The sequence below is a fragment of the Scardinius erythrophthalmus genome (genome assembly GCF_964197995.2).
Source record: "Scardinius erythrophthalmus genome assembly, chromosome: 12".
In the NCBI taxonomy this organism is placed as follows: domain Eukaryota; kingdom Metazoa; phylum Chordata; class Actinopteri; order Cypriniformes; family Leuciscidae; genus Scardinius; species Scardinius erythrophthalmus.
Genome location: NC_138232.1, coordinates 37,143,216 through 37,156,808, shown reverse-complemented (window position 1 = coordinate 37,156,808; position 13,593 = coordinate 37,143,216). Strand labels below are relative to the sequence as shown.

The 13,593-nt window shown below is 36.6% G+C and overlaps 1 protein-coding gene across 2 annotated transcripts in view; it reads left to right on the top strand.

Moving 5' to 3' along the window:
- myh10 (myosin, heavy chain 10, non-muscle) overlaps positions 1–13,593 on the top strand; it is a 57,482-nt gene that overhangs the window by 2,750 nt on the left and 41,139 nt on the right. For both annotated transcript variants that reach the window (XM_081381194.1, XM_081381193.1), the window contains exon 3: positions 7,902–8,058. In XM_081381194.1, coding sequence (XP_081237320.1) covers positions 7,902–8,058 — 157 coding nt within the window. The remainder of the gene's footprint in view (positions 1–7,901; positions 8,059–13,593) is intronic.

Below are 13,593 nucleotides of genomic sequence, written 5' to 3'. Positions count from 1 at the left end.
TTATCCAGTTCAACTTTTAGTTTCCCATCATTGAAAGCTTTTTCTGGTCGTTGGTAACAGAAATCATCTCGACTGGCTGCACTTTATGAAGACATTATGAAAGCAGGCAACGTTGTCATTCATATTACACTCCCATATTCTCCCATACCCGCTCAGCAGAGTTGAAGACGGTCCGGCTGGATTGTAAGGCCTGCTCCCTGCTGCCTTGTGATTTAAGCCTGTTTCTGTGGCTGCTGTGCTCCCTCCCTATAGGCTACAGTAATTAGCTCTGGAGGCCCATGCTTGGCCTAGCCAAAGCTGAAGTTTAATAACAGGACCTTTGTTTGGCATTGAGTTACAACTGGCTCGTAATATCTGCAAGATGTCAAGATGTCAGACTGACTGTTGACAACCCCTTCATATCTCAGCGTACCTCAGTTAATTGGCTGATTATTGTTGACTAGGGGTATGAAGATGCACTTATAGCTCATGAGACGATACACGATACTGGGTTCATGAGAATGAGATGATTTTTTTTAAGAAACACTATATTTAAGAAATCTTCAATGACAAAATCTGACTTTTATCTTTAAAAAAAAAATATTTTATTTGACTGAAATTCACAAAAAATGCAAAACATTTCAGGTGCATTTTACGTATCATTTAACTAATCCAGGGCTTTCACTAGCAATTATTTTGGTAATTGAGCAAATGGTCAATTATTTTGACAATTAGTAATGAATAATCAGATAGTTTTTTGTGGTAATAAAATAGACCTAAGTGAATATCCTTTAAAATTACTTAAAATGCATAATAACAACGAGGCAAGAATTGCATAAATTTACATAAATTATCAAAAGCAAGTAATTGCTAACATAGCATAATCCGAGAGCACTTTATTTGTAGTAACTGTAATACAGAATTTTCTCCACCATACAGTATATATTTTAATTAATTCAATGCCATTTAGCAACACAAGTCATCCAGCTTTTTTAAATATGAAATTCTAATATTGATCTAGCTTACTGCAGTGTGCCACAAGTGTCTCACACCAGCCACAAAGCTAACGCGCAGTGTAATGTTAACAACTTTCAACACACTCAAATGTGTTTTTATTAGTATAATTGTTTTGACCAAGTAAAACAGTGCTGTGTTAGCCCACAATTTTATTCCGTCAAATAAATTGACCTGTATGAGTAAGTAGTAATTCAGCAATTGCGGCTATTTCATTAGAATGAAATAAAATAATGTGAATTTATCTGATCAAACATAACTGTAACAATGTTCAAGTTCAGGGAAGAAGGAGATGGATGTTAATTAACTTTAATTGTAAAAAAAAAGAAAGAAAAAACAACAAAACAAAAGAAGCGACAGAGGCCAACTGCGGCCAACAAGCATAATAAAAATGTCAATGTAAAATGTGCCCCCGCCCTTCTTCATACCACAGTAACGTTAATAAAACTTTAATACATCAGCTCATCCATGAACATGATTTCTGCCCGTCGGCTGTGGAGGTGAAAATGACAACTCCCATGATTCCATGCACATTCACAGCGACATCAAGCTACGTCTTTGTTAGATTTTTTTTAATAAGCGACCTCTATTGGTGAAACTTTCATACTGTGCCTTTAAAGGTTATCTATTCTTTTGTGTGCGTGGATAGTGACCAGACCTCAGGCTGGTGTGTGTGGTATGCGCGCTCATATCTGCTGTGTGGGCAGAGCCGTGGAGTTGCTGCGTTCCTCTCTGCCTTCCCACGCCCCTATGTTCCTGAATAGCATAATGGGAGATGCATAGAACAAAGTCCCCACAATACAACACTATATTTATCTTTTTTTTGATAATCTGTTTGTTACACTCGAATGTACTTCTATCTAATTCCATTAGGCCATCCTTAAAAATATTTTGGTTTGCAGTTACAGGAAAAAAAAAAAAAGGGTCGGTAGGTCTATTCTTTTTTTTTTTTTTTTTTTTTTTTTTTTTTTTAATTCAATGTAAAAAAAAAAAAAAAGGACAATTTTGGTCATGATGATTACGTGGTATGAATTTAAACAAATTTGCATATCGGGACGTCACTGACTGGGTCTTCAACCGTGCCTTTGGGCGCACCATTGCAAACCTCATTCTGATGCAGGTTATATAGACCACAAACTATTTGAAATCTTTGTCAAAAACATGTTCATTAATTCCAGCTGCGTTCATTTGGGAAAAAAAATGAGGCAGAATCAAGAAAAAAAGAAGCCACAAAGTGGATTTTCAGAGGGAAACATTAACATGCAATGTAATACCTATGAGAAAACATGTTAATGTGTTACATTTGGGATGTTTACATCCATTAAACAAATATGTCGTGGAATGTATAGGAACCCTGTTAACATGACATCCTTGACCATTGCTCTGGCCAAACTATGTCATCTTTAAGCCAAGTTAAAGCGGTGTCGAGATGTTTTAATGCATTTTTTTAATGCATACATCTATTATGGTGCCCGAATCCGTACGACTTTGAACGGTGACCGCGAACATTTTATTTACTGCAGCTGCAGCCATCATTACCAAGCGCGAACCATTGACAGTGAATGAAACGAAGCGAACGTACAGGCCATAGTGTGACATGCGTAAACATGACGCCACGGGTTTTTATTTAAAAGAAAGAACGTAGCCTACGTTTGTATGTAGGCCTAGGCAATTTTATATTCACAATACTTACTAAAATATAATTAATATTATTTTATTGCATTTGTATTAGTTGTTTGAAGAGTAAAAAAAAATCGGTAGGTCTTAAAGGGGTCATATAATGCCATTTTTGTACAAGCTAATATGATTCTTTAGGGTCTAAATTAAAAGTTTGTCATATACTTTAATTAAAAATTCTCATTAGTATTGTAAGAAAACACTAATTTTACCTGGTCAAAAACAGCTCTGTTTTCAGCACGCCGTTTAAGTGCATGTGTCTTTAAATAATAATGAGCTTTGCTCTCCCCGCCCCTCTGTTCTGTACGCACACCGTTTGTAATTATAACACAATTACCATAACGCGTCGTTCATTATAAACGTGGGATTATGAATTATATTGAGAACGTCGTACATAGAAAACATGCTGTAATGAACCCTGAGTGTAAACAGTCGCATTCATCGTGAAGCGTGCTAGCGATTTGCAAAGATTAATATAAAGATTAATATAAAGGTTAATAAATGTTCAGTTATTCTGGAGGTGCAGCAGGAACACGAATAGTTGGTACCGATCCTTTTTTCAGGAGCAGCTTCTTAGCAAAACCAGCTTTATAACGTTACCTCGTTTGTAAAGCAGTCTGGTGTGTGAAATGATTCGCGCAAACATGAAAGCATTGACGTTGATCGTGGGGAATATTCCCTTCGAAAACAAACTCAGCCACTGTGTCTTCAGCGGTTCGGATTTAGGAACATCAAAATGACTGCTGTGTTCGTTATTACACCCAAGAACACCACAATCGCTTTTAGACACCATTCTGCTCATAGACAGTGCTCCAGCGTTTTAACAATGACCGCGCCGGTCTGCGTGGACTATGATTGACAGTTCGCTCACGAGCGAGGAAACGCTGCTGCCAATCAACAATCGTGGGAGGGGCGTCGATTTTGTGACGTCACAAAATCGAACGGCTTGATTTGAGATGGGAAAACATAAGAAGATAAAAAAAAAAACACTGGATGGATTTTTATCATTTTATGATGGTTGTGTACAAGCACTGCCAACACACATTTCAGTACAATCAACTTGTAAAAGTGCATGTACCATTATATGACCCCTTTAACGCAAGTTTACAACCAGCAAGTCGCTCGGACTAAAAGGAAAAATAAATAAATAATTGGGTCGGTCCTAAATTGACAGGGTCGGTTGGGTTACGGCAAACAAGAATATTTTAAGGATATTCTTATATAATACTTGTATAATAAGGATGGCCTTACATTAGAGAAAATGCATGAAGTGACCTGGTATAAATATGCCCTTTGAAACAGCAGCCTGGGCCAGTGTTGCCACCTTGTAGACAAACAAATTAGTAGAGATATCCTGAAGTTTTTTTTTGTGTGTGCTCCCAATCCAAGTCATTGAATATTGAGTATCTGCTGAAACCGTGTCCCGATCCGATACTTAGTATTTACTAGTGCTTGCCTTGGTAAACGCTTTGCGTAAATTAAAGTGATTAAAATCAATCTAATGTAAATATGGCTGTGCAGAGAGTTTCTCAGGGGCTCAAATGTAAAAATCATCTATCACTATGGATGCATGTTTATACCGCTATTGTGCCTGTTGTGTGCTGTTCACTTTCACACTGTTGCTAAAGATATGATACCTTGTACACTCTTCATATCAAAGTCCTGCAAAGATGACCGAAAATGTAGGCCTGTTCTCAATTGCTGTCTTGTGGCAAAACATTGCGTTTTAGATCAAACATATAATGGTGACCGAGTGCGACCTGGACGCATTAGTGAATAGTGAGATATTTTGCTAAATAAAATGATCCTGCCAGAAGAATAGCATGAGAACTTTTTATTATGTCTGTTCCCTCTGTACCATCTGTGAGTTTTTAATGTTTTATGCATGCACAGTAAGGTGAATTTAGCGTTTTCCGATATTTCAGTGTGAATGAGAAACTTTTGGAAAATGCTTGAAAATTGCTAGTGTAGACTGAGAGCATTTTGAAATGAAAACAGCATTGTCAAGTGTATCTGGATTAATGTAGACAGCCTAAATAGGCAAATGGTTAAGAGTCTCTAAATGGATCATTATTGCAGTGATTATTATGTTTCTAGCATGTTATATGTTTGGCAACAGTTCTTCTAACTGTAATTGATGGAGTGTGTAGCTTTTCATCTCTTAAACAACCATGTAGGAAGACACATCATGGCCATATTCAAGGATGACAATGTCAAGATTCATTATCAGGCTCAAATTGTGAAAGAATGGTTGGGAGGGAGCATGAAGAATCATTTTAACACATGAATTGGCTCCTTTGAGTCAAAGTCTTTGGATGTGCTGGAGGAGACTTTACAGAGCGCTCGACTCTTGCATTGTCAATACAAGATCTTGACAAAAAATGTATGCACCTCTTGATGGAAATATTGAGGAATATGGCTTATGATCACCTCTTGATGATGGAAATAACATCACAGCATTTATTTCCATGCAGTAGTACTAGTACATTAAAGTTCTTAAGTGTGCAGTTGTGCATATCTCATAAATGGGGAGCAGTTTTCTTCCATATATAGCCTGACAAACATGGGAGAATGATGCTGGAGAAAAACAAATTTCCAGCCACAAGTCTCTTGAGTCCCAAGTCTGTTGTTCTGGCCCGAGATCTAGTTTGGCAGGATTGCTTTGTCTAGTGGGGAATTGGGAGTGGGATGTAGACTCAACTGTCCTGAATGCACACCCATATAAATGCCCACTCTTAACACAAGCTCAGCCAATAGAAAGACCCTTCAGCAGACGGGCATTACCTCTCCCCTGACTTGTGTCTGGATCACACAGCAGTGGCCAAAGACATTCAAACAAACACAAGATGCTCTCAGTTATAGTCTCGTATGTGGAACAGCATGAATAAAACTTGTAAATGTCTTCTGTAATGAAGTGCATACTGCAGGACAGCTGCACTGGCACTGAAAGCTTACCAGCATTTCTCAAGAAAAACACCTTTGTTGTGTTTCATTCTGTACACTTAATGCAGATATCAGTATTTTTCAGTTTTCCTTCTTGGAAAATATCTTAAATTCATAGAGACAGAGCGTATTTAGACCACGCCCACACCGGGGGGGAAACAATCCAACCGTCTCCACTGACTTTGCATTACGAGAAGCTGCCTCCTTGTCATTTATTATGACTTATGACAAAAAACAAAACAATGTCTAAAAGCTGCTATGTGACAAGGTGTACAGCAAACACGCTAAATAACCCAGAAATGGAAGCTGTTGACCCCAAAAAACGGTTGTTTCAGGACATAAAAGTGGATCAATTGAGGCTAGTTCTTGAACTACTCTGAGAACTACGCCCACTGGAACGCGACATGATATTGTAAAAAAAACTAAAAACATTTGCAGTTGATATCGATAACTAAAATAAGTTGGCAAGCTAGTGTTAGTTATGTGTTAGCAAGCAACTGTAGATTGGCACTTGAAAACCTAACAATTACTGTAACTAAGGCACTTAGTTATAATTTATGAAAATATTAATATGGGTAATTTATATACCCTATTATATTATTAACGTATCATATATAATATATACGTTAGTGACGTAACCCTACTACTGTAGCTAAGGCACTCGCAAACATAACCGTTACTGCATAGTTTTCTGCTTTATCCACATTCTAAACGTTGCATACTGTCAAAATGCTACAGCTTAGCTTACATAAATATAATATATAAAACTGACATTTGGATATTTGACTTACCAGTGACAAAATGTTTACTGCACACGTAGACATACTAAGTGTCAGGATCCCACAATTTACCCATTCTTCCTGCTGATGCTTCACGTCTTATTGCCTGTATCCACTTTTGTCTCCTTAAAGGCTGGCTTTTACGGTTCAGAAGCTTATAAAAAAAAATTCTGTTTTTTTTAGCTTGTTTGCTGTACACCTTGTCACACAACAGCTTTTAGGCATTTTTCTGTCTTTTGTTATAAGTCATAAATGACAAGGAGGCAGCCTCTCGCAATGCAAAGTCAGTGGAGACGGTTGGATTGTTTCCCCCCCGGTGGGCGTGGTCTTCAGATTATGACGCGTTGCGCTCTGTCTCTATGATAAACAATAATCTGTATTTTATCTCATTACACTATTTAATTGTCCTGAAAAAAAAAAAATTCTGTTGGCATTATATCATAACGCTTGTCTATGGGCCCTTTCACACCTACCTTGTTTGGTCCGGATTTTCGGACTTTTCAGTTTGATCTGAATCAAAATTACAGGTGTGAGACCTCCCCCAGACCACGGTCTGGACCAAACAGACGAAATTTGGTCAGACGAAAATAGGTAGTCTCGGTCTGGATCAAACTGAACAAAGGTTTGGTTAGTTTCTAGTGTGAAAGCATTTTCTGTATGGTTTGGACTTTCAGACCGAGTTCCGGTGGTTCTCGCAGGATTGCTTGCAGTCTTCTGCTCCTTTCCTGCCGGTGACGATAAAATGCACGCCCGTCCGTTTACAAACCAATCAATGTCAAGATGCAGCCCACATAAATGATGACGACAGGACACAAGTATGTCTTGTAAAGTTCTCTAGTGCGCTCTTATAATTGCAATGTCAAGTGAAACCAAACCAAAACTAACCGAATGTATACAATGTATCAAAACATGAACCTTGGTTCGGACCTTGGTGCGGACTTTCAGGTGAGAAAACGCCCAAAGTATAATTCATTCCTAATAGTAATTCCAATAATTGCAAATTACATTAATGTTTTTCTATTAAAACAACACCAAAAAATACTTTGTATTGTCACACAGAGTTAGTGCATTTATTCAGCAACAACAGTCGCAAATATATAGTCTTGAAATCCAAGTTTGGATTTATTACAGTTCATCTGCGAGAAGGTTCAGAGCAAACAACCGACTGAATGACACTTTCATTTAAGCAGAATATCTGAAACGAAGATCGCTAAACTCCATCTTACTTGTTTTTCAGTTAATGTTGGGCGATATGCTCCATTGTCATATCGTCCTATCGTCAGCCTAGAGGTTTTGGTAAAGTTTTAATTTTTTAACTCAGCCTAGAGGTTTTGGTAAAGATTTTTATTTTTTAACTACATTTTAGTCTCGTCTTTTTTTTTTTTTATCAACGATATAGCATGTATAGCACAGTTATCGTTTAATGACGCTGATGTCAAAAAATTGTTGTCATAGATTTCGTTAATAAATTAACTTCCATCTTTTGTTTGTGTTCTTGTCTCTGTGCAGACGTACTCAGGACTCTTCTGCGTGGTCATAAATCCATACAAAAACCTCCCCATATACTCCGAGAACATCATCGAGATGTACAGGGGCAAGAAGAGGCATGAAATGCCACCTCACATCTACGCCATTTCTGAATCGGCCTACAGATGCATGCTTCAAGGTAAGACCGTAAATATCAAATATTCCTTCTGTTCTCAGTCAGTTCATCATGTTAAGCCCAAATAACACCTCTGGCTAAATAATTCTGGATTTCCACTGAGGATATTGCAGCAAAAATAAAGAGGGTGTTTTGTGTTTATTGAATCTTTGTTCAGCACTTGCTGCTAAATGAGGAGAAAACCACACCAGGTGTTATTAAGCAGACAACTTCTCCTCTTGTTATTTTAAGCAGTTCAAGATTTCCTTAACCATAAAGAGGAATATGAAATTACTAGCAGTTTCAGCCAACCTTTAATGTTATTGGCTGTGCTTTGTGTTTCATTGTATCATGTGACTTAGACGGAAATTGAATGATCACTATTTCCTATGGTATCTTTTATATTTCAGTTTGTTTTTCACCCCTAGAGATAAATTAATTTTATCTGGTGTCCTCAGATAAGCCCAGAGAATGGAGAGAAAAAAAGGGCTGGATTTTTTTTTTTTTTTTTTCATATTGAGTTTTTCTTGTCTCAGCTGTGGGTCTGTGCATATTGAAGTGAGAAGTGTAAGATAATGCGTATCAGAAACTTCTCTATCGGTCACTGATAAACTACAAGGTTACTAAAGACCTTTTAGAGAGTCAAGCTTTTGAATACAACACTCTGTTCTTTATCATATGTCATTAGCTGTGAATCAAGCCTCTGTCCATCACAGCAGGAGATCATACAAAGTAAGGTCCATCGCTCCTCTTCTTGGACAATTGGAGCTTTTTCAGACTGTTTTCATTCTGGTTCTCTACTCAATGAAGCGGCTCGGTCGTGGCTGATTGTGTAAGGCGAGATCAGGAGATGTAATTCTGAGATTTTGGTCAACCATGATTTTTTTTGTACCGCTGTCATAATCTTTAAGTCATCTCTTAGTAAATCTGGGGCAGTTGGATATTGGAGTGGGTAACTGTGTCATAGATTAAGATGATGTTAGTACGTTCCATTACAACTGAATTAATTTAATCTTTCCACTCTCAATATAATTTTCACTGCATTTTAGAGGTGTTTAGAGGAGTTTATACAATCAATGAACAGCAAATGTAGTCAGGACAAACAGTCTGCACACTTTTGATTAGGGCAAATGGAGCTGTATTATGTAATATGGGATTCGTATTTGTTTGTAGGCTGTACTAGCTCAGTGTGCATTGGAGTTCTTGTATTTTAAATCATGTTTATAGCATTTGTGATTGCCAAAATTACTTTTATATGTACAATTTTAATAATGAAATTTACACTACTATTCAAAAGTTTGGGGTTCAGTTAGATATTTAATTATTTTTTTTAAAGAAGTCTATATGCTGTCCACTCCAAGGCTGTATTTATTTGATCAAAAATACATTAAAACAGTAATATTGTGACATATTATTAAAATTTAAAATAACTGTTTTCTATTTTAAAATGTGATTTTATTCCTGTGATGGTAAAGCTGAATTTTCAGAATTATTACTCCAGTCTTCAGTGTCACATGATCCTTCAGAAATCATTCTGATATGCTGATTTGCTGCTCAAGAGACATTTCCTATTATCAGTGTTGAAGACAGTTTGTATGGCTTAATAATTTTTTTTCTTTAAGTTTAACTTACAACTTTAAGTTTCTTTGATGAATTTAAAGTTTAAAAGAAAAAATATTTTTTGCAACAATGTAAAAGTCTTAACTGACAATTTTGATGAATTTCATGTGTATTATAAAAGATAAAAAAAAAAAAACTTACTGACCCCAATCTCTTGAACAGTAGTGTAACTATATGTAAAACGTAATTGCACTGCAAGGTACATGACAATTATATATAAAAAAAAAAATCTCATGTATATAACGTTTCATTCATTTTTTCGAGTCCTTTCATTAGTGAATTTGTTAGTCGTGAACAATCATCCCAACTTGGAATCAAAGAAGTTAATCCAGGAAACGGAGAAGCATTTGGCATGAATGCAATGCTGAATTCTCTACCAAACCGCTCTCTTACATACAAGGACTGACCAGTTGTCCTGATCTGTCAGTGGCCAGGAAACAAGAGCCGTCCCAGGCTGGAGGAGAGACTGACCTGCATTGTGGGGTACAATGTCGCCTTTGTGTGGCGATGGCTGGGGGGGCAGTACGAACTGTGACGTACTGGGTCAAGTTTGGCCGGGACACATGGACCCTAGTGTCTGCCTTTGGAGGAAACACCCCCAACAATGCTGCACACACCAGTCTCATTAGATCTGCTGGGATTACGGCAGTGGAACAAAGTTGTTTATTTTTCCTCTGAGATATTTCCTCCGTCATGGCTCCGTTCCAGTTTTGTCCAAGCGCACTTATGGTTTTATGGCTGGAAACCACTCTTTTACACTGTTTTATCAGAGCGCCAAAACTGTTCAAGATTTGATCAAAGTTTCTTGTTGGTTATTGTTTCAGTTGTTCCCCTCATTTGATAGTTACCTTCATCTTCTAGAATTATCTTCTTGTTTCGTTAAATTTTTGCTTGTTATTATATCTAAAAATTAATAGCAGTTGAATTTGGACTTTAACCTTTAATGTTATGGTAATGTGCCAAGACAGGGTTCCCTGTAAAAATCGACGTACTACCTGATATATACATATATCTGATATATATATATATATATATATATATATATATATTATATTATATATATTATATATATATATATATATATATATATATATCAGATATATGTATATATATATGAAGAGTTCAGATGCAAAAGCCTCTAAGTGCCATCTGAAATTTTCTTCTAGAATGATCATTTTTATCAAGCTTGTATATTTAAGTTCAGTAATTTCACTTAAATTACAATTAATAGGTAATTTTCATTGCCATTTAAGTGAAATTACTGAACTTAAATATACAAGCTTGATAAAAATGATCATTCTAGAAGAAAATTTCAGATGGCACTTAGAGGCTTTTGCATCTGAACTCTTCATATATATATGAATCAATATCTAATGGAATTGAAATCAGAATTTAATCGAAATTGATTTGTGAAATCTGTGTCAATACCCAGCCCTTATAGGTGAGGTAATTTTAATGCTCTATAGTTGGGTATATTGCACTATTAAAGGAGAATAATTGTTTTCTGACATGCAGCTTTAAACGGTAAATAAGTTTCTGGACACACTAACTTACCCAAACACACATCCATTCATTCACATCTGTCTTTGATTAGTCGGCCAGAAACCAGCCATAATCCCCCTCTCTGGCTGTTGACTGAACTTGGTTACAAAGGGCTAATTATAACAACTTTGAAAACTTTGGAAGTGCTGATCTTCACATCAACATTTTTGGAAAAGACCCAGTCAGTACAGCCACTGGAGCGCAGGAATGTCAGTGGCACCCGTCTCTCTTCAAGGCATATGGAAGCAATGAAATCCAAACACGGTTACTGACAGGAAAGCTATGTTTGAAACATAATTACAACCTTTGAAAATGCAATCTCACAACCACATTTACCCAGTGCGCGGGCACACTTTAATTTCAATTATGATAAGAGATGTCAAGCCCCCCAACTTATCAGTTAGGCATGGGATGGGATGGGATGGATTTTGTGCCAAGATAGTTACTGTTCTGGGGAGCTTGGGAGTTTTTGACCCACCTGTTTCCAATACATGTGTAATAAGCGGTAATGCGTTTCATGACACTGTCCTTTTGAACTCGGTCCAGGTTGTTGCAGACAGATCTCATCTGTCTTGAGCCTACTGGAACATAAAGATCTTGGGTAGATTATGGTGACCAGAGACTCTGTTTCAAAGGCATTCCGAGGGGAGCTCAAAAACATTTTTGTACCTGTTTCAGATCAGCTGTGTTTTCTTCAGTGCGTCTCAGACAGGTTAACAAGCGATGCTGTGGATGGATACATAAATATTACTTTACCTTCTCATGCAGCATCTGGAATTTTTCATCCTTTTAAAATCTTGCTTGTTTGAGTTAACAGTTATATTCAGACTGAGCTCTATAGCTAAAACATTCAATTTTGAGAGGAAGCTGCTCAGAAAAAGGCCAAACGTATTTTAAAATATGTATGTATATCAATATTACTAATCATAGTTATACTTTCCAAGTTTCTGGACTTGATGTTGCCAAGTTCAGTTTTTGGTATGTGTAAAGGCACTGTGATACAATTGACAATTATGAAACTACATTTGTGCCAAAATAAAATAAAAATAAAATTCTGAGAGGGAATTAAAATAAAAATAGTTTGAGCTTTCACTATGTCTGATGTTTTGAATTTAAAGTGTTTTTATTCTCTCATTTGATAGTTTTTTTGCTTGTTTGTTTAGGGTAATGGTTTTTTTTATGTTCAGTATCTATTCCATACAGAAAACCACACTATGTTGGGTATTATTTATTTCATGTATAAATAATGCTTTAGGTAAGTGATTTTTTTGGACATCGACATAGCACGAGGCTCCAGGGTTGTTTGTCAGACAGCCGTGACCTTTGAGGTGTTTGTTTTTTTAGTACTCTGAGTCTGGCCGCACACACTGCAGAACACACCCCTTCAACACAACATGGCTACAGAATCCTCTGACAAAGCACATGAGATATTCTTAGTTTGCTAAACATCGGCTGATACCATGATGCAGTTTATTTAATTTCAGCAAGGATTTCATGTCTTCGTTCTCCTGTCTATAAATTATTGCACTTGTAGATTCTATTTTAGCCACCTAGTGGGAATGTAAGTAATGTAGTTAGTTAGGACATACAATTGCACAATATTTGTTTAATTGGAGTATGTGTAGTTTGAAGGTCTGTAGATGTTTGATTGTGTCTGTGTAATAGAACTGCAGTCTCCAGTAGTTATTGTCACCTCTGATCAGGCCATATCTGGCTCGGCTCACTGAGTCTCTAGTGAGTCATATTTCTCTGTGTGACTGACGGGCTCATCATCTCCAACAGCTACATGGGAAATTCCTGCGGACAGCAGTTGCAGCAGATGGGCTGTTTATTCTGTGGCGGATGCTTGTCGTTGCCCTCTTAAATGATTCTCTCAGACAGACTGGATTATTTTTTTTGTCTATGAGTTCAAGTGCCTTATCCGTTTAATTTTGCCATTGTCATTTGCTTCATATCCAAATTCAATTCTCTTTCATGCATTAATTGCACTTTGTTAGATTTTCCTGTATTTGACTGAGCAGTCATTGGGTGGCTCGCGTTATCTAACAATGGACAAAACATTAGTAACAGTATTTAATCATCTATGTTAATGTTAGTGAATAAAAATACAACTTTTTAAAATTAGTGTTAACTCTGTTATCTATTATAAAATATTAACAGATCCAACTTTTGATTTTAATACTCTTAGTAAATGTTGAAATTAACATTAGCTAAGATTAATAAATGCTTAGAACTATGTTAACTAATGTTAACAAATGGAAACTTATTGTAAAGATTTTACCTGTCCTGTGTATACGGTATACCTGTGTACACTTGTACACTATCTATATTAGATAACTTGCATTAGGTCTTAGTGACAGCAGCCTTATAAACCTGCTGCTTTCTGTTAACTTAACG